Here is a 24,953-nt window from a genome sequence, read left to right as displayed (position 1 = left end):
TTTTGAATCTAAAATTAACTCTCCTTTTCCTGTACACAGAAAGGAGGAGAAAACTGAAGCAGTAATTCAGAAGACTAAAGCAAAATAAGGTACTGTTCCTAAAATAAAAAATAGGAATAACTCTTAAATATTAGGATTTTGTTCTGTTTGTTCTTTAACCTACTGGGTTATCTCCCTCAGTTTCCCACTCTTCTGCAAACAATATCTAACATGTAGTAACATGCTGAAACTCTAGTACTTTGGCCACCTCATGCGAAGAGTTGACTCATTGGAAAAGAACCTGATGCTGGGAGGGATCAGGGGCAGGAGGAGAAGGGGACGACAGAGGATGAGGTGGCTGGATGGCATCACTGACTCAATGGACGTGAGTTTGAGTGAACTCTGGGAGATGGTGATGGACAGGGAGGCCTGGTATGCTGTGATTCATGGGGTTGCAAAGAGTCAGACACGACTGAGCAACTGAACTGACTGAACATGCGGTAACTTCCGTATCTTTTTTATCTGGAAAACTAAGCCCACTAATGTGCTTAAATGCAAAACCTCTCTCTCCACTCTCCACTCCTCTAGCTTCTCTTTCCTGTGACTCCTCTGCTGTGATATCCTGCCACCAGCCACACAGCTAAACATCTGGTGTTTTGATCCAAATCCATCTGCCTTCTAGATTTCCCTATTTCTATTATTAGTAATAGGTCCCTTTTGTCCATTTAGGCTTGTTTCCCATCACTACTGTCTTTCCGTACTGCTCACCATCGGTTAGTAAGGCTATCCAAGCAAGCCGACCTGTTTCACAGTGCTCACTGTCTACCATTTCCATTCTCCCTGTAAACAACAGAGATCAGGCCCTCATCACAGGGTATATGGACTTCCGCAGTATCTTCCTGCTTGGTCTCCTGACTCCACACTCCAATCCAGCTTACTGGACACTGTCCAATAGTACAGAATGAATTCTCTTTGCCTAGCAAATCAAAGCCTAATTAATACCTTAGCTCAAATTCTAATACCAAGCATTCATCAGGACTTCTGCTCTTCTGGAGCACAGTTACTTTCCCACTTTTAAAGATCTGGACTGCTCTTTTCCTTATATCTTCCAGTCCAAAAGGAAAAAAAAAAAAAAACACAAAAAACAAAAAGCCTTCTAGTTTAAGGTTTCTTGTTGGCGTATAAATCGGAATAGCAGTTACAACTCTGGAAGAAGAAGGGTTAACGACTGGGAAAGGGCAGAAAGAAATTCTCTTAACACTTTTGGAAATCTTTAGATTGATTTCAGTAAGAATTAGAGAGATATCTGTTCGTGTGTACATACAAATACACACGCACAAATATAAATAAAGATGCATTGACTTGCAAACTAAAAACATGTATGCTTTACTATACGTTAAAAAAACAAAACAAAAATCTGTCTTTCATGAAGCCTCAGATCCACTAAATCAAATGAGACTGTTCATGTTACTGAATCTCACAGTTCTTGGTCTGCAATATTATATTATACTTTGCCCTATGTTGATATACCTAAAGTAGGAAAGTACATCAGAATCTTCTGTAGAGCTTTTTAAAAAAGGAAAGAAGGACAAAGATTGGGCTATCCCATTTCTTGATTATAAACTATACTACAAAGCTACAGTAAGCTCTACGGAACTGGTACAAAAAGAGACACACAGATCAAGGGAATAGAACAGAGAGCCCAGAAATAAAGTCACACTCATACGGTCAATCAATTTACAACAAAGGAGGCAAGAATATACAACATGGAAAAGACAGTCTCTTCAGTAAATGGTAACGGAAAAATAGAGCAGCTACAGGCAAAAGAATGAAACTAGACCACTTTCTTATAACACAAACTTGAAATGGATAAAAGATTAAATTTAAGAGCTGAAACCAAAAAACTCCTAAAGGAAAACAGAGGCACTATACTCTTTGACATAAGTCTTGGCAATATTTTTTGGATCTATTTCCTTAGACAAAAGCAACCAAAACAAAGAATGGAACTACATCGAACTAAAACATTTTTGCACAGCAAAAGAAACCTTCAATAAAATGAAAAGGCAATTTGCAATTGATTTGTCTAATACATGATTAATATCCAAAATACATAAAGAATCATACAACTCAGTATCACAAAAAACCCAAACAATCTGATTCAAAAATGAGCAGAAGACCTGAACAGACATTTTTGCAAGGAAGACACAGATGGCCAACAGACATGTGAAAAGATGCTCAACATTACTAAGCATCAGGGAAAAGTAAATCAACTACAATAAGATATGACCTCACATCTTTCAGAATGGCTATTCTCAAAAAGACAACAAATAGTAAGTGTTTGTGAAGATGTGGGCAAAATAGAACTCTCATGCACACTATTGGCAGAAATGAAAATTAGCACAGCCACTATGGAAAACAGTAATGAAGCTTCTTCAAAAAAATAGGACTACCATTTGTTGCTGTTCAGTAGCCCAGTCATGTCCAACACTTCCACTTCTAAGAAAATGAAAACAGTAATTCAAAAAGATATATGCCCCCTAATGTTCATTGAAATATTATATATTTACAATAGCTAAGATATGGAAACAGGAATCTAAGTGTTCACCAAGAAATGAATCCATAAAGATGTGGTGTGTGTGGGTGTGTGTGCATGTACACATGCACATATGTATGTGTATACACACAATAGAATATTACAAAACTATAAAAAGACTGAAATGTTGCCATTTGTGACAGTACAGATGGGCCTACAAGTATTATGTTAAGTAAAATAAATCACACAGAAAAAGATAAATACCATGAATTCACTTATATGTAGAAACCCAAAAAGCAAAACAAACAAATATGCATAACAAAACAGAAGCAGACTCATAGATAACAGAGAACAGACTGCTACTGCTAAGTCACTTCAGTCGTGTCCGACTCTGTGCGACCCCAGAGACGGCAGCCCATGGAGCAGCCACCAGGCTCCCCCGTCCCTGGGATTCTCCAGGCAAGAACACTGGAGTGGGTTGCCATTTCCTTCTCCAATGCATGAAAGTGAAAAGTGAAAGGGAAGTTACTCAGTCGTGTCCCATTCTTAGCGACCTCATGGACTGCAGCCTACCAGACTCCTCCATCCATGGGATTTTCCAGGCAAGAGTACTGGAGTGGGGTGCCACTGCCTTCTCTGGAGAACAGACTGGTGGTTGCCAAAAGGAAGGGTCAGGGGATAGGCAAAACAGGTGAAGAGGACTAAAAGATAGAACTTTCAGTTGTAAAATAAGTGAGTCATGAATATTCTATTAAGAAAAGTTTCTCAGAGAAAAATGACACAAATGTGGTAGTATACCTCCCCATAAATATGAGACAGATAAGTATGCTGTTATCATGGCCCTATTAAAATTGATTCAAAAAATAAGTGACAATCTCAAGGAAAAGGAGAGAATGCAAGACGCACTACTCACTCACAGGCCCCCTCTCATGGTGTTTAAATGGAAGAAAGAAGTTATCCTAGCTCCACCATACACAAGTTGCTTTCAAAAAAGGTGGGTACAGTGAAAATACATTTTGTTCCTAGCATCTTTCCTGCCTTTCCAAAGTCAGTTTTTATTTAAATAAGCCATGGATGTCTAGTCCAGACTTTTCCTTAATCAGTTAGTTAAATATACTTAAAAATAGGCTGCAAAAAGAACCCCTAGGCCACTTTTATATAGTAATTCTCATCAAAAGAACTAATCAAAATATGTTGACTGACATGTAGAATGGAGAAGCCAGAAAGCATGATTTTAAGATTTTAAATAACTCTGGTTTGATGAATTCTTATTACTCATTAAGAAGCTAGATATAGATGACCTCAAGAACATTTAAATTATGAAAACTATCAAAACAGTTTAAAAATGCTTTTTAAAAAAAGTTCTAATAAGACAATTCTAAACAGAACAAGGTAGTTAAAGATGATTTTTAAAGATTTTTTTTTTTTACCTGATCAAGATGAGGTTGTGTTGTTGGCACATGTTGAAGTTTTTTCTGCAAACTAAGAATAACTGATTATAAATTCAGAGCTAAACATATTTCTCATTTCACCTTATATATTACTTAGAGACACAAAGCTAAATAAGAGAGAACTTCCACAGCTAAATCTGTTACGTAGTTCCAATTTTACATGCTGTTTACATATTCTAATAGACAAATGCTAGCAGACTGCTTACAAACCTCTCATAAAAATGTACATTCATTGACATACATACATATACACACAATATAGACAAAAACTAATCTTAACTATTTTGTGTGGTTAAATAGGTTTCTTATTTCCAAAAGACCTAATATAGGCCTAGGAAAATACACCTAAACGTTTTACAACTGCTGAACATTTCATCTACTCTCCCCTTGAAAATAATGCTTGAACCTAAAGAAAATTAGAAGAATAAGTTTTTTCCATATCAATGTTTTCCCTTGAATGTATCTACTTTTAAAAAATTAACAGTATCCATAAATGTAAGCCTTCTATTCAGTCAGTTACCAGTGGCTGAGAGAAAACTAAAAGACTCCTAAAAATACATTGTTCTGATATAAAAGGAGCTAAAGATCAATATGCCATAACAAATTACAACCCTAACAACTGCAGCATAGCTTCAGAGACTGATGGGGATAGGCTGGAAGGAGGAAAAGGAATTAAAACCTTGCAGATGTTTTGCCTTGGAGAACAGTGAGGGGTAAATTAGTAACAGCAAGTTTAGGAAAGAGAAAAGGCTTGTAGGAACTGTTGAAGGGAATGAGTCTCCTTGGGGGGTCTCAGTAGGGACAGTGTCAAATTAAATCCTTCCCAGCTGGTTGCTCAGGAAAGGATTCTCTTGTTAAGCATCTAAGCACAAAGAAAAGTTATGCAAAGACCTTATCTAGAGCAGGGCCTTCATATTAAGTAGTTATTTCTTTTAAGCATCACTAACGCAGTAAGTGTAGAATGAAATTACCTTGGAAACTTTGAAAAAATTCTATGTTCTTTCCCTGTGTTTAATATTTAATATTGGACAATGACTGCCTACAACTTCCACAGGCAAGAAAAAGTTTTCCTCTACAAGTCCCTGGGTGGGTCTGAAAATTAGACAAAGATTAAGAAGAGAAAAGCATATACATTCATTTAATAAGGGTTTTGGTTGACAAAGGAAACTTCACAGTGAAATGAAGACCTGAAGAAAGGGTAAACCTGGGTGTTTCTGTGCTAGGTTTGATGAAGAGTGGAAAGCCATGGAGATATGACAGGACAGAGGATGAGCCAAGTGTGGTAAACTATGGGAAACTCAACAAGGCCTGTGCCTTGAGATTCCCTCCATCTTCAGAGATAAGGATGCGCCTTTCCTTTGGGTATAGAGAGGTTACCGCTCACATAAGTCATACCTCTCACTATGACTCATCTACTTCAGAGGAAATGGGAGAAAATATTTGCAAACCATGCATCTGATAAGGGGTTAATACCTAAATTATTTAAGAACACCTACATTTCAGCCACACACAACCACACACACACACACAAAAATAATAATAATAATCCAAATAAAAAACGGGCAAAGTATCTGAACAGACATTTCTCCAAAGATAATATACAAATGGCCAACAAGTAAATGAAAAGACGCTCAATATCTAATTGTTATAGAATGCAAATCAAAACTACAACATATCTCATGCCCACTGGGACAGCTACTACCAAAACCAACAGAAAATATCAAGTGTTGGCAAAGATGTGGAAAAATCGGAACACTTATGCACTGTTTGTGGGAATGTAAAATGGTGCAGCTGCTATGGAAAACAATATGATGGTTCCTCAAAATATTAAAAATAGAATTACCATATGATCCAGCAATCTCAGTTCTGGGCATATATCCAAAGAATTTAAGGCAGGGTCTTGAAAAGGTATTTGCACACCCAACCCATGATCACTGCAGAATTATTCACAACAGCCAAGAGGTGAAAGCAACCTGAATGTCATTATCAATGAATAAATGGATAAATAAAAAATGACATATACAATGGAATATTATTTAGTCTTAAAAAGGAAGACACTATTGTCACATGCTACAAAACAGATGAACCTTGAAAACTAAGTGAAATAAGTTAGTCACAATAAGACAAATACTGTATGATTTCACTTATTTGAGGTATCTAAAGTTATCAAATTCTTAGAAACAGATGACAGAGTGGTAGTTACCAGGGGCTACAGGGAGAGGAAAACGAGGAGTTGTCATCAGACTAGTACAGAGTTTCAGTTTTGCAAGATGAAAAAGTAGATCCATTGCAAACAGTGTGAATATACTTAACACTACTGAATGAACTGTACAGTTAAAACTGGTTAAAGATGGTTAAAAAAAAAAGATATCAATGACCAGGGAAGAACTATTTGTTCTTTCCCTTATCAAAATGATTCCCTGGGGAAAGAGATAGGAAACTGATCCATTACTACAGGAAAAGGAGTGCTTGAGGGAATATCCCAAACTAAAGCTTTCTATGTATTTCATGTGTTTTCTCATAGGGAGAATTACACACAGTGGTTGGGAAAGAAATATTAACATCAAATCTCTAAAGTTAAGTACCACTTACACTGTAACTTCTGTAGGAAAATACATGTGATTTCCAAACATCCAGTTAGCAAAACTTTCAAGAACATAATCATTAGGAATGATCTAGAACATCAAAGATGTGACAGGAAGCATAAATCAAATGTGCATATGTATAAATCATTCTTTTAACACCTATAACTGTAGGGGGAAAAAAATACATTAAAGTAAAAGTGACCAAAACAGGACAGGAAACATACCTTATTCCAGAGAGACTGTCAAAGGCATGAAGATCTAATACTTTTGCAAGGTCAACTCTAAAAGTAAGAACACCAACGTGAAGTGTTAAATTCTGTAAAATATAATTAATAAAGAAAAGCAATTTCTATTTTGCCAGAAATGTAGACATAAAAATTAATTAATATATACTATTTTGGGAAACACATAACATGACAGGCAAGGAACAAAAAAGCTTTTGTAAAAAATTTCCATGGGATTTATGCATAAAAATTTAAGAACAGAATAAATGGTTTTAGACCAAGGCAGAAAATTACTTTGATTATTGCTTCAATAAACTGTTGTGGGTTTTTTGGTTTGTTTTTACTTAAATTGTCTTTTCAGTTCTAAAAACTTGAGCTTTTCAAACTAGATTTTTATAGAAAAAAAAAATTGGTAAAAAGCTTAAACTTTTCAAAAGTAGCAGTTTACTACTCAAAAGATGAAATGAGCAAAACTGAACAAATGTAAAGAACAAAGTAGTATAGGAACAATATCCTCAGAATTACTGTATTTCTTTTACTCCATCTTTCATGATACAACGAGTAGTAGCGTAAGAATATAAGCAGTCAGATAATCAAGACATAAATATTTATTCTAGGACCCTTATCTACATCCAAAGAATGCGGTTTGATTTTATTTCCTTCAGATGGGGTTGCATATAGACTGAAACTTCCTGTTAGTGCTCTATTTGCATAAACATTATTTCTGTTAAAATTATTTAGTGGTAATTAAGCCTTGTTAGGAAAGCAGAGATTGAAGTCAGAAGAGGTTACCATATCACAATCAGCATTCAGTTCAGTTCAGTCGCTCAGTCGTGTCCGACTCTTTGCGACCCCATGGACTGCAGCATGCCAGGCCTCCCTGTCCATCACAAACTCCTGGAGTTTACGCAAACTCATGTCCATTGAGTCCGTGATGCCATCCAACCATCTCATTCTCTGTCATCCCCTTCTCCTCTCACTTTCAATCTTTCCCAGCATCAGGGTCTTTTCCAATGAGTCAGCTCTTCGCATCAGGTGGCCAAAGTATTGCAGTTTCAGCTTCAACATCAGCCCTTTCAATGAATATTCAGGACTGATCTCCTTTAGGATGGACTGGTTGGATCTCCTTGCAGTCCAAGGGACTCTCACGAGTCTTCTCCAACACCACAGTTCTAAAGCATCAATTCTTTGTCGCTCAGCTTTCTTCACAGTCCAACTCTCACAACCATACCTGATCACTGTAGACAGACCTCTGTTGGCAAAGTAACATCTCTGCTTTTTAATATGCTGTCCAGGTTGGTCATAACTTTTCTTCCAAGGAGTAAGCGTCTTTTTATTTCATGGTTGCAGTCACCATCTGCAGTGATTTGGAGCCCCCCAAAATAAAGTCTGCCACTGTTTCCACTGTTTCTCCATCTATTTGCCATGAAGTGATGGGACCAGATGCCATGATATTTGTTTTCTGAATGTTGAGCTTTAAGCCAACTTTTTCACTCTCCTCTTTCACTTTCATCAAGAGGCTCTTTAGTTCCTTTTCACTTTCTGCCATAAGGGTGGCGTCATGTGCATATCTGAGATTATTGATATTTCTCCCGGCAATCTTGATTCCAGCTTGTGCTTCATCCAGCCTAGCGTTTCTCATGATGTACTCTGCATATAAGTTAAATAAGCACGGTGACAATATACAGCCTTGACGTACTCCTTTTCCTATTTATAAAGAATAGTGATTGAGTTCTAATTTTTACACCAGCCTATGAAACAGTAAGGGCTTCCCTGGTGGCCCAGCAATAAGGAATCTGCCTGCAGTGCAAGAGACGGGAGCTCCATCTCTGGGTTGGGAAGATCCTCTGGGGAAGGGAATGGCAACCCTTTCCAGTATTCTTGCCTCAAAAGCGGACAGAGGAGCCTGGAGGGCCACAGTCCAGGGGGTCCCAAAAGAGTCGGACACGAGTGAGCGACTAAACAACAACATGAAACAGTAAAGGACAGTGATTTTTCCACAATCAAAGCTACAAGGAAGAAATGTTTGAAGAAAAATGACAACAGTAAGATCAGGTTTCAAAATTAGACTCCAGGGATATGCTGAACATTTATTAAATTTTCTGACAAGGAAAATAAAACTTCATTTGAGAAAAATTTTGTCAAAATTTTTTCAAATATAAAAACATGTAAAAACCATCTCCTTTAACTTAGAGCTGTGTCTGCTTTGTTCATTCTCAATAGTCTGTCATATATTCATACTTGTAGCAACAAGCATCTGTTAAATTATGAACCTTATCCTGAAACAAGGCAGACAAATTCCCATCTTATTAAAAGAAGGATACTCCAGAGTTCTATGTTAACAGACTGTAATATTTCAAATTCTTGACATTCTAGATGAGCAGAATTAGGAAAATAATCAAGCAAAGAAGTAAACGTTCCATGAAAAAGTTTCTAAATATCAATTTACATAAGAGACCAAAGCCTAATATTAAACATATTTCCTTTCATACCATCACAGTTAAGCAAATATTTATACTGACAGGTGACAAGTGAATGAAGTTTTTCACCAAGTTTGTCATCTTTAACTTAGGAAATAGCTTAAAGTTTTAAAAGTTTACACATGCTAACTGTGTGAATATCAAAATTCAGGCAAACTAAACACAAGCTTCTGAACAATCTACAGTTTTCACCACAACAGTGTTTTTGAGAATACATAGATAATTCTGCTTTATACCTAGATTCTTTTGATATTTCCAAACAAGATGGTATCAATAAAAGATCTAGACAGGATAAATTGTACAGAGAACAAAAAGTACCAAAGTCCCTCACTGTATCTCACCAGATTCTCAAAGGAGAGGAAAAGAGGAAAAGTCTGAGGTTCCAGATGAAAGTTGTCATGGACTTTCCCCAAATTTAGTACCACCATCAAAAAACAAATTTCTTCATTCATCCAAGGCATGTAACTAGAAAACTAATTTTCATGGCATCAAATTTTATTTAATTTCTCCCTTCAGAGATAAAAACAGCAGATGTTTTCCAAAACATTAATAAAGAAAAAAGAAAAAGACTATTACTGTTATGTAAAAACTGAATGGCAGAATGAAGCAAACAAAGAAGAAAAAAGTTTCAAAGCTCATAATTTCTCCTAATTTCTTGAGCTATCATTTCAGAAGTACCTAATCTTTTCCCTATGAGGAGCTTTCAATTATCCCTATGTCTAAAGACTGCTTTATGTAGCCTAAGACTAGCAGCAAGAGAATGGAAAAGGAAGAGGGCTCTGGCCCTCTCGGGGGAGGGGAGTTCTGCTTCTACTCCAGAAGTATCATCGTCTTTTCAAAGTCCAGTGAGTCAGACACACGGGCCACCAGACCATCCCAGATCTACGAGTAGTTGATAACATCTAATAGTAAGTCTTGACTTCTAGAGCTAAATTTCCAAATGCCTTCCCAAGTGGCATCTCAAACTCAGTGTTTACAAAATGGAACTAATCCCCTTTACCAAACCCAGTGCTCTCACTGTTCTGTGTGTGTCCTAAGTTGCTTCAGTTCTGTCCGACTCTTTGCCACCGCATGGACTGTAGCCTGCCAGGCTCTTCTATCCATTAGATTCTCCAGGCAAGTTGGGTTGCCATGCCCTCCTCTAGGGGATCTTTCTGACCCAGGAATCAAACCCACGTCTCTTGTGTCTCCTGCATTGGCAGGTAGATTCTTTACCACTAGAACCACCTGGGAAACCCCACTCCAAAGCTGCTCCTCCTTCCTGAATCTCCTAACTTGGAGAATAGCACCATATTCAAGAATAGCACCGTATCACAAGAGTCATACTGCCTTTAAAATCCTTCACGAATAACTTGCTGCCTACAGTAGAAAATCTAAACCATGAGTCAAAGCATTCAATACTCTTTGAGATAATTTCTTCATCTCCATAGTCATATGTCTTTTCCTCCTGCAACATAACACAATGTGTTTTGTCCATTCTAAAATATTCACAGCTTCCTGGAATACAAAATCTTTCTTATGCCGAGAAAGACACTACTACTCTGGTCCATTTCAAACTGTTCATGGGATTCTCAAGGCAAGAATGCTAAAGTGGTTTGCCATTCCCTTCTCCAGTGGACCACGAACAGAGTTTTGCCAAGAGAACTCACTCTTGGCAAACACCCTCTTCCAACAACACAAGAGATGACTCTAAACATGGACATCACCAGATGGTCAATACCGAAATCAGACTGATTATATTCTTTGCAGTCGAAGATGGAGAAGCTCTATATAGTCAGTAAAACAAGATGGGGAGCTGACTGTGGCTCAAATCATGAACTCCTTTTTGCCAAATTCAGACTTAAATTGAAGTAAGGAAAACCACTAGGCCATTCAGGTATGACCTAAATCAAATCTCTTACAATTATGCAGTGGAAGTGACAAGTAGATTCAAGGGATTTTATCTGATATACAGAGTGCCTGAAGAACTATGGACAGAGGTTCGTAACATTGTACAGGAGGCAGTGATCAAAACCATGCCCCCCAAAAAGAAATGTATAAAAGCAAAATGATTTAAGAGGCCTTACAAATAGCTGAGGAAAAAAGAGAAGCAAAAGGCAAAGGATAAAAGGAAAGATATACCCATTTAAAGCAGAATTCCAAAGAATAGCAAGGAGAGATAAGAAAGACTTTCTAAGTGAACAATGCAAATAAATAAAGGAAAACAATAGAATGGGAAAGACTAGAGATCTCTTTAAGAAAATCAGAGATACCAAGGGAATATTTCATGCAAAGATGGGCACAATAGACAGAAATTGTATGGACCTAACAGAAGCAGACAGAGAAGGCAATGGCACCCCACTCCAGTACTCTTGCCTGGAAAATCCCACTGACAGAGGAGCCTGGAAGACTGCAGTCCATGGGGTCGCTGAGGATGGGACATGACTGAGCGACTTCACTTTCACTTTTCACTTTCATGCATTGGAGAAGGAAATGGCAACCCACTCCAGTGTTCTTGTCTGGAGAATCCCAGGGATGGGGGAGCCTGGTGGGCTGCCGTCTATGGGGTCGCAGAGAGTCAGATACGACTGAAGCAACTTAGCAGCAGCAGCAGCAGCAACAGAAGCAGAAGATATTAAGAAGAGGTGGCAAGAATACACAGAAGAACTACGCAAAAAATCTCAATGACCCAGATAGAGCCAGACATTCTGGAATGTGACGTCAAGTTGGCCTTAGGAAACATCACTACAAACAAAGCTAGTGGAGGTGATGGAATTCCAGCTGAGCTATTTTAAATCCTAGAAGATGAGACTGTGAAAGTGCTGCACTCAATATGCCAGCAAATTTGGAAAATTCAGCAGTGGCCACAGGACTGGAAAAGGTCAGTTTTCATTCCAATCCCAAAGAAAGGCAATGCCAAAGAATGTTCAAACTACCACAAAATTGCACTCATTTCACATGCTAGCGAGATCATGATCAAAATCCTCCAAGCTAGGCTTCAATAGTTCATGAACTGAGAACTTCCAGATGTACAAGCTGGATTTATAAAAGGTAGAGGATCCAGAGATTAAATTGCCAATATCTGTTGGGTCATAGGAAAAGCAACAGAATTCCAGAAAAACATCTGCTTCTGCTTCATTAACTATGCTAAAGCATTTAACTGTGAGGATCACAACAAACTGGAAAATTCTTCAAGAGATAGGAATACCAGACCACCTTACCTTTATTCCAAGAAATCTGTATGCAAGTCAAGAAGCAACTGTTAGAACTGGACATGGAACAATGGACTGGTTCAAAATTGGGAAAAGAAGTACATCAAGGCTGTATATTGTCAGCTGGCTAATTTACCTTATATGCAGAGTACATCATGCAAAATGCCAGGCTGGATGAGGCACAAGCTGGAATCAAGATTTCCAGGAGAAATATCAATACCCTCAGATATGCATATGTTACTACTCTTACGGCAGAATGTGAAGAGGAACAAAAGAGCCTCTTGATGAGAGTGAAAGAGGAAAGTGAAAAAGCTGGCTTAAAACTCAACATCCAAAAAATCAAGATCATGGCATCCAGTCCCATCACTTCATGGCAAATAGATGGGGAAACAATGGAAACAGTGACAGATTTTATTTTCTTGGGCTCCAAAATGACTGCAGATGGTGATTGCAGCCATGAAATTAAAAGGCACTTGCTCTTTGGAAGGAAAGCTATGACAAATCTATGACATTAAGAAGCAGAGACATCTCTTTGCCAACAAAGGTCCGTAGAGTCAAAGCTATTGTTTTTCCCGTAGTCATACTTGAATGTGAGAATTAGACCATAGAGAAGATTGAGCACAGAAGAATTGATGTTTTTGAACTGTAGTGCTGGAGAAGACTCTTGAGAGTCCACTGGATTGCAAGGAGATCAAACCAGTCAATCCTAAACAAATCAACCCTGAATATTCATTGGAAGGACTGATGCTGAAGCTGAAGCTTCAGTACTTTGGCAACCTGATGCGAAAAGCTGACTCACTGGAAAAGACCGTGATGCTGGGAAAGATTGAAGGCAGGAGGAGAAGGGGATGACAAAGGACAAGACGGTTGGACAGCGTCACCGACTCAATGGACTTGAGTGTGAACGGGCTCCAGGAGATGGTAAAGAACAGGGAAGCCTGGCACAGTCCATGGAGTCACAAGGATTCGGACATGACTGAGTGACTGAACAACAACAACTCTGGTCCATCTGGAAAACTCCTATTCGTTCTTCAAGACTGAGATCAATGATCACCTGCTGAGTCAAAAGTTTCTGACTCTTCACCAAGAAAAGTTGAAAAGTTGTTCCTCTATCTTCCTACTCTTATAGGATCCTGTGTATTTAATATTCCTGTTGTAAAACAGTATTTAATATATGTTTTTAATATATTCTGATTTTCTTAAAGGCAGAGTTTTTACCTTACATATACATTGTTCAAATTGTCAATATGCCACAAAATGTATAGCAACTAGTGGAAGGCTCAATAAATCGTTGAATTGATTAACTTATTATCGATCAATTAAACTTTGGTTTTCCTCTGTTCAGTCCACTTAAATTTCCAAGATTAAAAAAAAGTCTGTTAAAGAATGGTACTTCTTCTAATCTTCCACGCATACTTCTGAAGTCCATTAGAATTTTCATTTGCCTCAAAATCAATTTAAGTCTCAACAATAAGACATACTATACCATTCTTACTCCTTAACTAAATATTCAAGGTAAGCCTTTTCTACACATGTTTATAAGTTTTACAATTGCTATACTATTATAAGTTTTACTATTTTTACTATTATAAGCATTTGCCAACCACAAAATGCTTAAGGGATTAAAAAAATTTTAAGTACTATTTCAGAAAGCCCCTGATATCTCAGATGCACTGGTAAACACCAATTGAAGAAACAGAAGAAAAAAGGAGATGTTATTCACTTGTTCATTAAAACATTTGAAATAAAATTTAATCACTGAATGTTTATTGAAAAAATGAGAGAGCAAATGTTAGGAATATTATATAAACAACAAAACTGTTACAAAATAAACCATTCAAGATGAAATGTTTATGCAGGACATAAAGGTTAAAAATTAAAGTCAATAAAAAGAAAAATTAAGCAAGATAAATCTAGGGGCCTTTAAAAAAATTGGTTTACAACATTTGTAAAAACAAACCAAATAAATCTATTACAACATAATCACATCTATTTATAGGAAGGAGAAAATTTAAGAAGAAAGAAAATGGTAAAATGCAACAGGAAGAAGACAGATACTAAGGAATGGCTCATGGTGTGAGTTAGGTTATCAGAGACATTCTGCACTGTAATCTGAAATGCAGGGAGCACATGTGGTATATGCTTGTAGAGGACTTAACACTAAGGGCATTCTTCTGCTACTTCTGCCAACAGATGAGCGGCTTCTGAGAATGCATACCAAATTAATTCCCCAGCTGTTCATATGCATAGAAGCAGCTGCTGCTGTTACTGCCTAACACTTATGGTAGTCTGTCAGCACCTCTAATCTCTACCGCAGCAGATAAGCCACTCAACTAAGGCTGCTGCAGTACTTCCAAAGACAGAATCTCTGAATTAAGAACCAGGTGGCACTAGACTGCCAGCTCTGAGCCTCAGAGCTGCTGGCTGCATGTTGCTGGTCTAGCAGCTGCTGAGATATTCTTGCTAAAAAAAAAAAATAAGCTTAACAAAAATACTCCTGCACAGAAATTTTCTGAAATCATGATAGCACTCAATGCAAAATAAGAGTTCAATCTACAGAAATCCATTTCACAGATGTTTTAAGAACACATCTATTTTAGAAAGTAAGGCACATCTGTATGAAAAGAATTAAAAACAGAGAAGAACCTATAGGAAATCAAAATCAAAATATTTACAAAGAATGCATTAGGAACTTAAAGCTTCCTCGTATTTTTACATGACAGTTTTACTTTGCAACTATGAAACACTAAGAAAGTTTTTAAAATATTAAAAAGTCATCTAAACATCTCAAATTAAGGTAAGATTCCTAACAGTATACTTTTTCAGATTTCTGTACTAATTACTTCCCTGAGTGGTTCAAAATCCTATGCTTTCTTCCTCGTTAAAGCAAAGGCACAGTTACAGACTATAATCATGGCTCTGAGGTCTTAGTTACAATGAGAAGTGAACATATTAACTAAATATGCCGAAGTAATATATAAAGAACATTTAAAACAAAATTTTGGGTCTCATTTTTTAAAAAATGTACATGTCTTTCTTATATTAGAATCAAACATAGTTATCAATTACTTAACTAAAATTATTTATTGTTAATATTAGTAATAGCTTTTAAAAGTACCTTGATCTCTGTGTTTCTAAAATTTTTCCCAGTCCATTTATTGATCTGAAATAAATATAAAAATGAGGAGGGTAAAAAAGTAAATGTTAACTTTTTAAAAAACCACTTCACATTATTTATGAAACATGAAGCGAGCATATATAAGTATATCATACAGCTAGAGAAAAATAAACAATAAGAAAACTTACATTTTTTATGGTTTAGTTTTTTCCTTCTAATCATAAATCAGGTATATTCCACTTATACAATCAATGATGATATGTAAAACTCTACCGCACAACTGACAGACTAGGGACTACTCTGTATTTATATAAAGACCCTTCACTTTAGAAAAAATGATTCATAAATAGCCAGTAATTCTAAAGTTCTTGAAATGAGTCAATACATCAAACTTTTAAACTGACACCTAATTTTCCTCAACACACATTGGTGGAAATGGCTGTACACACGCTAGAAATAAAAACCTAGTTACAAGTGGCTTTGACCCCAGCCTGTCCTCAGTTTCAGTCACACATCTGTTTTTTTAGAATAACCTCTTCAGTTCCCTAGCTAAGATCTCTATCTACTCTGCCAGCCCTCCCCTTTCTGGTACAAAGATAATGAAATATGCTTTCCTTTGTATGGTGCCAAAAATACTTGTTAAATCCTTTTCAGTATACTGTATAATATCTATTTAAACAATCAATTTCATTACCTTTAGGGTTATTTGCTGACAACATTTGCTATTGTTCTCGTGGGTAAAAATTCCCAAACAATGATAGTGAGGCAAGACTCTACTAATTCACCAAAGTCTTAATCTTCTCTTTTGAATATACTCTATAATCTGATGGCTATTACCTCTCAAATATGTTTACTTTCTTCCAACTGTTCAAGTCTAATTCTGAGTCAGTCACAAGTCTGAGGTACAATGGAGGGTAAGAAACCCAAAGAGTCTATAATTTATCAAAGTGCTTTGTCAAAGTCTTTTCTCGTACTGCTATACAGTACAGGCTGGCAACAACGTTCAACTGCATATTCTACAAGCAATGGAAAACAATTTTACTTATTACTATTTACATAACAGTCTATTACGCAACAACAAAATATGTGATTCCCTGAATATGTGATTCAGTGACAATTGAAGCAAGTTAATCTTGAACCTTAAATTTATACAAGTTACAGTAAAAATATTCTGTACAGTACATTTTTAATATGCAGGTACTTAATATACATTTCTAATTTTGTACCTAATAGTTGTTCTTAACTTGTTTAAATCCTCTTCTGAAACCAAGTCTGTTTTATTGATGATGATGATATCTGCCAAAGCAACTTGCCTAAATTAGCAAACAAAGAACAGATGTCAAGAAAAAAGCTAAGAAATGAAAAATAGAAAACACCTCCTCCAGATCAATTAGCAATTTAAAAGTATACAGTACTCTATGTAATAATTTGATTTATCCCTAAACTATTTATCATTCTTCAAATAGTAAGGATGAATTGCATTCATCACTATATAAATTAAGATTTCACATTATTCATTCAAAAAATATTTATTAAGTGTTCTTACTGGCTACTCTAAAACTACAAAGATAAGCCTCAAAAAGTTTACAATCAAGGATGGTTTATAATTAGGATGATTTTCAACTCATGATTTTCTCTGTAAAAAAATGCATAATTCTGATATCCAATATGATAGTAACAAGGACAGTCTACTTATTAAAGTATTCCATGTAATAGTTACCATAATTTTCAAAGAAATTACAAAGAACAAGTTCACTTAACATTCAGTTCAGTTCAGTTGCTCAGTCGTGTCCAACTCTTTATTAACATTTTAAAAAAATCTACACTAAAGAAGATATATAAGGATCTTGAATAATTACCTTCACCATTACAAATATGTATTTTCTCTATAAGATAGATACACTACAGAAATTAAGTTAAAGAATCCAGTTGACAGGATGCTGGATAACAAAATAGCTTACTATGATTAGAAATTATATTTTCTATAATTCTTTAAAATTTCCTCAATTCTTCAGGAAAGTTTAATCACTAGGCTGTTTCCAGTACTGGTTTTACACTACCTAATGGTATAGCTGATTATTTTTAAAGAACAAACAGATTCTCAAAAATAAATCAACTTTAATTCACTGAAAAGCAGGTTTCAACAGTAGGTACATCACAATCCCATTTTTATTTAAGTAATTTCATATGAATAAAGACTGAATGTGTACATGTCAAAATACAGACAACTGGAACTTCAAATTGAAGGGCTTCTGTATTTAACTTTATTTTGGTTTCTATGTGTGTGTTAGTTGCTCAGTCATGTCCAACTCTTTGAGACCCAACAGACTCTGTAGCCTGCCAGGCTCCTCTGTCCATGAATTCTCCAGGCAAGGATACTGGAGTGGGTTGCCATTCCCATTTTGCTACTTTCTATTTGGTTTACTTATATTTTCTATAACAAATGCATTTTAACAAGGAAAAAGTCACAAAAATATTCAAGTTTAGTCTAATGTGAATCATAGCTAAATACCAAATGAAGTGTTGTTATAAAACAACAGAGTACCATATTCCAAAATGATAGGGAATCAACCACCTGCTTGCATCATCTGCAGCAAATCTTGGTTCGGGGACACCTGCTTGCATCATCTGCAGCAAATCTTGGTTCGGGGAAGGGAGACCTCCCTTTTAAATCCAATAGCATATTCAGGGACTATTGAAAGTGAAAGTGAAAGTTGCTCAGTCATGTCCAACTCTTTGCAACCCGTGGACTGTATAGTCCATGGAATTCTCTAGGCCAGAATAGTCAAGTGGGTAGCCTTTCCCTTCTCCAGGGAATCTTCCCTGGGACTATTCCTATTCCCAAACTCTTTCCCCATTAACAAGAATATGCTTAGGGTCAGCAAAATAATTTAAATATTCATAAGTCTAAAGAGAGGGCTTCTCAGGTGGCGCCAGTGGTAAAGAACCAGCCTGCCAATGCAGGAAACACAGGAGACATGGGTTCCATTCCTGGGTCAGGAAGATCAGCTGGAGAAGGAAACGGCAACCCACTCTAGTATTCTCGCCAGGACAATCTCATGGACAGAGGAGCCTGGCAGGCTGCAGTCCGTGGGGTCAGAAAGAGTAGGACACGACTGAGCAAGCACTGTAGACTAAGTCTAAAGAGAACCCAATTAGGAGCATAAAGGTATTTAAACAAAAAATGTTCTAAATGTCAAACTGCAACTGTTTCTGTATTGTTCTTCTGTTGTGTTGAATAACAATGAACATTTGAGTCAAATGAATTACTATGAAAGAAGGCAGGAAGTGAATCAACTCTGTTTAACAATCATTTTCAATCCCAAAGAAATCATATGAGAACAACAAAATATTTTTAAATGTTAACATATTAAAAGTTCCTCACAAAGTACAACTGGGCTCAGCACTCAGTTTATGCTGTAATATAGTTTTAAATAAAATTTTAGTTATCAGATCATTATAAATAGCAATAATTCAAACACAGGAAAAAGATTTTCCTTGATTATGTTTTTGTTTCTCAGGTTGTTTTGTTTTTCCTACCAATAATTTCCTTTTTCCATTTAGCCAGTAATCAGTAAATACTTTAAACAAATGAATACCTAGAAGCTTCATTGATAAGTCCATCAGGTTTTTCTTCTGCTAAATGCTAAACAAAAACAAAATTTGAACAAAAGTTACTGTTGTGTAACACACAATCTAAAGTCAACACAAAGGATTTTTACTTCTTACCGCTAATAAAAACTTCAAGTTCTATTGGTGGTTTAGTCGCTAAGTTGGGTCCGACTCTTGCGACCTCATGGACTGTAGCCCACCAGGCTCCTCTGTCCATAGAATTTTCCAGGCAAGAATACTGGAGTGGGTTGCCATTTCCTTCTCCAAGGGATCTTCCCAATCCAGGGATCGAACACAAGTCTCTTGTACTGCAGGTGGATTCTTTACGAACTGAGCTACCAGGAAGGTCCATTAAGTTCTATTACTGAATATCCAAATTCAGGACTAACTTTTCTATCTGAAACCATTTTCTTCCTCACCTGTAAATTTTTTCCTACAGTGAACTTGTGGGGTTTTTTGAGGGGAAGGTGAGGTGTAAGGGCTTAAATTTTGTCCTCTGACCTCTTCTTTTTCTTAAATGGAAAACCCTCCAGATTTAAATAATGTCATAAAAACACACAACATTATACTTCAGAAATTGGGCATTTTCCTTTTTACAAAACTGTCCTTGTTCTAAATATCCATTATTACTTATTTTTTTTAAAAGAGATAACCACCAAAATTGTACTTTAATAAACTTCCCTCCATTCCTAGCCCTACCCCAGAACCAGGCACATTATGAACTTGTACTGGGCCCTTCCAATTCCCTAGAAACAAATGATCTGTGAGAAGGACAGTCTTATATTTAGCAAAAAGTTGGTTAACATTTTGAAACCTACACTTGAATGATCTGGCCTCTCCAGTTAACTTTATTTTGCACCTTGCCGAAGTCAAGCTAGCACCAAAAATACTTTTGACAGAGAAGTCCACAGGACAGTTTTGATCTCTTTGGGAGTTCATATTATTTTTCCAAAATCCTATTTATATCCCTAAAGTCATCAGTGTCATTCTCTAAAAAATGTTTCACCTGCATTACCTTAACCTTCAACAGATGTTCTTTGTCACAAGAAAAAGTTGCCTACTAATGTCAGAGGCAATTTGATTATATAACATTTTTTGTATTTGAATTGAACCCCACAAATTATTAAGTCCTTTTATAAACATGGTCTCATTTATCCCTAATAACAATTATGGGGAATGACTATTCTTATGTCATAAAAGAGAAAACTAAATCTAACACTGTCACCATCACAGGATACCTTTTCATAGGGTGATTTTTCAAAAATTGCAAGAGGGCTCAATAGAAGTAAAATGAACATAATTTAAAACCCTTTGTGAAAGCTTTTTATGTCATATAAAATCATTCTTGTATGCTGCTGCTAAGTCGCTTCAGTTGTATCCGACTCTGTGCAACCCCATAGAGGGCAGCCCACCAGGTTCCTCCATCCCCGGGATTCTCCAGGCAAGAACACTGGAGTGGGATGCCATTTGTTTCTCCAATGCATCAAAGTGAAAAGTGAAAGCGAAGTCACTCAGTCGTGTCCGACTCAGTGTCATTAATAACTGCATAAAATTATATGCATAATGATCACCTAAAATTATATTCAAAATTATTTCATCAAATCAGTTTTACAATTCATGAAGAAGTAGATCATTAAGGTATTTGGATAGTTTGGAACCTAAGAGCAAACTGGTAATCATTTTATTTACTAGTCTTGGTAAAATCTAGAGAGAAAAACTTTTTTTCTCCTAAAAGTTTGCCAAATTCTATTTTTGGGGAAACCAGTCTAAACTAAAACTAGAGTAATTATGCATGGATTCCACTTTAGGTGCAAAATGATACCACTTTAGGTACAATCCTATAAATTCAACTGGCAGGCTACAGTCCATAGGGTTGCAAAGAGTCAGACATGACTGAAGAAACTGAGCATGCATGCTGAATAGATAAGTGGATGTTGTTATCTGAAGAATATTACATAACATGCAGCAACAAACCCCCTTCTAGTCAGCAGGAAATCTATTTAATAAAGATGCATTTTTAGCAAGGCATCTGTCTCCGAATGATCCTATAATATTGAATTCTTTTAAAATTTTGAAATAGTTTCAAAGTATAATATTTTGATCTTTTGGAAGATTTATTTACATATGAATTTGGGGCTTTTCAGCTGTGAGCAGGAGGAGTGTGAAAAAGATATAGCAAGAAAATCAGAGTTTTGTTTTTTTTTAATTTCTGTGCCTAAACATAACTAATAATATAGTATTTTCACAAAGTAACTCAGGTTTTTAATACATCCAGTCTCCAGAAGATCAGAAATTTTCACTCAAAGCTAATGGGGCATCTAACCTATCTTCAAAAGATTAGAAATTTTCACTCAAAGCTAACATGGACTGGACTAACGTTTTATGATCTCTAGGAAGTCAAGAAGCATCAAATGCACAAACATATTAAAATTGCCCCAAATAAAAACCTACCAGTAAGTACAATTCTATTAAGAATGATATGTAATAAACATATAAAAAAGCAGAAGAGATAAATGCCCCTCTTCTATGTAAATATGAAGGCTATACAAACATAAACAAATAAAATGCACATTAACATTTATTTTCTCTGGCTATCAGCTCAGATAAGCTCAGGAAGAAAACATTTTTGAAATGTTTTTTTCAAAATATTTTATGCGTGTATATCCCCAACAGATGCCTCATCCCTGCTTAGAGACTGGCTTTTGCTTACATATCAGAAAAGATTTAAAAATATTTGGCAGTACTTAATCCAACATACGGAGAAGGCAATGGCAACCCACTCCAATACTCTTGCCTGGAAAATCCCATGGACGCAGGAGCCTGGTGGGCTGTAGTCCATGGGGTCGCTAAGAGTCGGACATGACTGAGCAACTTCCCTTTCACTTTTCACTTTCATGCATTGGAGAAGGAAATGGCAACCCACTCCAGTGTTCTTGCCTGGAGAATCCCAGGGACAGGGGAGCCTGGTGGGCTGCCGTCTCTGGGGTCGCACAGAGACGGACACAACTGAAGCAACCTAGCAGTAGCAGCAGCAGTAATCCAACGTATCAAAAAGGTTAAGGTTCCATCCTCTAACTTAGCATAGCATAAAAATAAATCCTTTGAAAACCACTGAATGAATCAGTGGTGAAAATAAACACCACTGCATGATACAACTTCAGGAAGGGTTTAGAGGGTGCCCTTTTCTACAGAAATAGAAACAGGCTGGTAGGAAAGAAAGAAAGTAAAAAACACTGTTTTGACCAAAGTAGAAAGAAATCTAGTGTCAAAGATGTCAGATGACACTAAAAAAAAAAAAAAAAGCAGCAGCAGCTATTTCTTTCCAATGGATTGGTTATAGCTAACGCTATTTTAGCTTTTAAAAATAGATTATTGCATAATGTCAGTCTATTTATTTTTCTGGCCTTTTCTAAGCCAAACTGTTTACTGACTGAATTGTTTCAACAGCTTGTGCAATATAACAGAAGAACCAAAAAGAAACCTCTGACTTGACCTTTTCTGTGTAACTTCATTCTTTGATTCTATTGCATTACATGCTGTCACATTCGTAGAACTGAAAAGGACAATGTCAGTAGCCTGGGTGTCAAGTCCTAAGAATAGAGAGCTGTCATTTGAAGTTGTCCAATTCTTTGCCCATGATTAAAAAATGAATATTTCAGATCAATGGGTGACAATCCCATTAGAGTGATAGCTCATAATATCAATTACCACTTCAGTTTCAATTTGGCTGGCTGGCCACAGGGTACCATTTCTCAGGTTTACTTGTGATGGGCTGGCTCTGTGAAGCATGACACCCTTAAATTGCTGCCCATTATCCAAGTGTCATTCCTTGTACTGCCTCAGAATTCTCTGAATCACAAGCAGCTCCTAAGGTCAAGCTTTGCAACCAAAGGAATTGGACAAGTTGGCAAATTCTTTATATAAAGGAAAAGTTATTTATTTGGCACCTGACTTAGAAAATCTGAAGTTTCCATTATCCTGACAGTATGTCAGTTTTGTGTAGGTATATTGATTTAATAATTTAAGAGGTTTTATCAAGGTGGCAGCGGGTTAAACGTTTACTGTGTTTGCATTATTCAGAATGTTGCTTTGCTTTTTTTGGCTTCTATTACACTCATAATAGATTCTATTTAACTCTTTTCCACACCCAAATATACATAAATACATAAAAAGTTTGATTTGGCACAAAGCACTTTTAAGTCCATCAAAACAAACAAACAAACAAAAATCCTGCTATCTATCCTGTAAATATTCCAAATTTGGTAATAAACTTATATATGGGATGGATTCAGACATGCTCTTTAATAAACATTCAGTGAAGAATTTTGACTTTTTTCATTTTGTTTTGCTTCTTCTGTAAACATTTTACTAGAAATATCATGATTTCAGGATAGCTGGAATATTTCAGAGTAAAACTATAATATTTGGGATCTTTCTTTGGTTCTTAAGACTATTAACAAAATTTGACTTAACATCTAAAAAGGAATTATTTCCCAAACTTCACAAATTAGGGTGTCTCCATTCCTGAGGGAACTGAAGGGCTGATGAAGGGGTACTGGTAACCCATTTAACAAGCCTGCCATCATAATGTTATTGAGGGTTTGGAAGAAAAACAAACTTGTTCAAATTAAGAAATTCAGTTATAATGTGGGATAGAACACAAAATGGATGTGAATTTTAAAACATTACATTTAAACTTCTAAGAAATGATTACTCTGAGCATTATCCATATTCCCAGACCAGATCAAGAGATGGAGGATAATTTCCTTCTCTTCTGCCTTTAGTAATAACTCACTTGGAAAGTTGAGAAACAGTACTTTATACAGCAATATGCATTTTAAAATCTGACTATTTTTCATTTTGTAAACTGAAGTTGATTTAAGCATAAATCCTGATTTCTTCAAAATATGGCAAAGCACTATATTTTTTAAAAACTCAATCATCTCCAGCTTGTGTCTGACAGCAATTTAACAAGAAAAATAAGCTCTCATATGTTCATATCAAGCTCAATTTCCTCTATCAAACAGAAAGACTTATCAATATTGGGGCTGAGTCCTAGGAAGGGGTTACATACACCCAAACTTTGTGCTGTAAAGAAAGAAAAAGAGAAGTCGCTCAGTCGTGTCCGACTCTTTGCAACCCTATGGAATTTAGTCCGCCAGGCTCCTCTGGCCACAGGATTTTCCAAGCAAGAATACTGGAGTGGTGTACAATCTCCTTCTCCAGGGATCCTATAAATTTTTCTTATTATAAATATTACACTTTCAACTTTTATCACATCAAGTCAGAGAAGGAGAAAATAAACAGTTAACTTAAAAATACAAAATAATAATTAAATGAAACACAAATTTCATCTATTGTTCAAGATACATAAAAAAACTATTTTTTTTTTTTTACCATATTTGCTTTATTCCTCTTCATGCTAAGTTCCCAAAACATGATATATTAAATTAAAAATGTAAATCACTGGCTTAATATACAGTTCTCTGATAATATTACTGCCATTTTAAAAAGCAATATCTTTCATATTTACAGTGGAAAATTATTTGTTATGGATATTTCAAACAGACACAAACATAGAAAAAACAATATCATCAATCCCCATATACCTAGCTCTTAACAAATGAGTAACTCACAGAAATTTTTCAACTTACTTTTAATCCATATTTTGAATCTACAACAGTTATGATACCTACAAAGGAATAAATCTTTTAATCATTTTTGCTCTTAAGAATGAAAATTTAATGCATTTCCATTCACAAATGTCACTCAATAAAAAT

General features: G+C 36.0%; 1 protein-coding gene across 4 annotated transcripts in view; it reads right to left on the bottom strand.

Annotated features, from left to right (window-relative positions):
* LOC129650083 (putative COBW domain-containing protein 7) overlaps positions 1-24,953 on the bottom strand; it is a 46,117-nt gene that overhangs the window by 5,773 nt on the left and 15,391 nt on the right. For all 4 annotated transcript variants that reach the window (XM_055578250.1, XM_055578248.1, XM_055578249.1 and 1 more), the window contains exons 6-11: positions 24,828-24,865; positions 19,161-19,207; positions 16,788-16,874; positions 15,562-15,606; positions 6,773-6,829; positions 3,943-3,994 (exon numbers count right to left, since the gene is read on the bottom strand). In XM_055578250.1, coding sequence (XP_055434225.1) covers positions 3,943-3,994; positions 6,773-6,829; positions 15,562-15,606; positions 16,788-16,874; positions 19,161-19,207; positions 24,828-24,865 — 326 coding nt within the window. The remainder of the gene's footprint in view (positions 1-3,942; positions 3,995-6,772; positions 6,830-15,561; positions 15,607-16,787; positions 16,875-19,160; positions 19,208-24,827; positions 24,866-24,953) is intronic.

This window comes from Bubalus kerabau, chromosome 4 (assembly GCF_029407905.1).
Source record: "Bubalus kerabau isolate K-KA32 ecotype Philippines breed swamp buffalo chromosome 4, PCC_UOA_SB_1v2, whole genome shotgun sequence".
In the NCBI taxonomy this organism is placed as follows: domain Eukaryota; kingdom Metazoa; phylum Chordata; class Mammalia; order Artiodactyla; family Bovidae; genus Bubalus; species Bubalus kerabau.
This window is presented reverse-complemented; position numbering and strand designations above follow the sequence as displayed.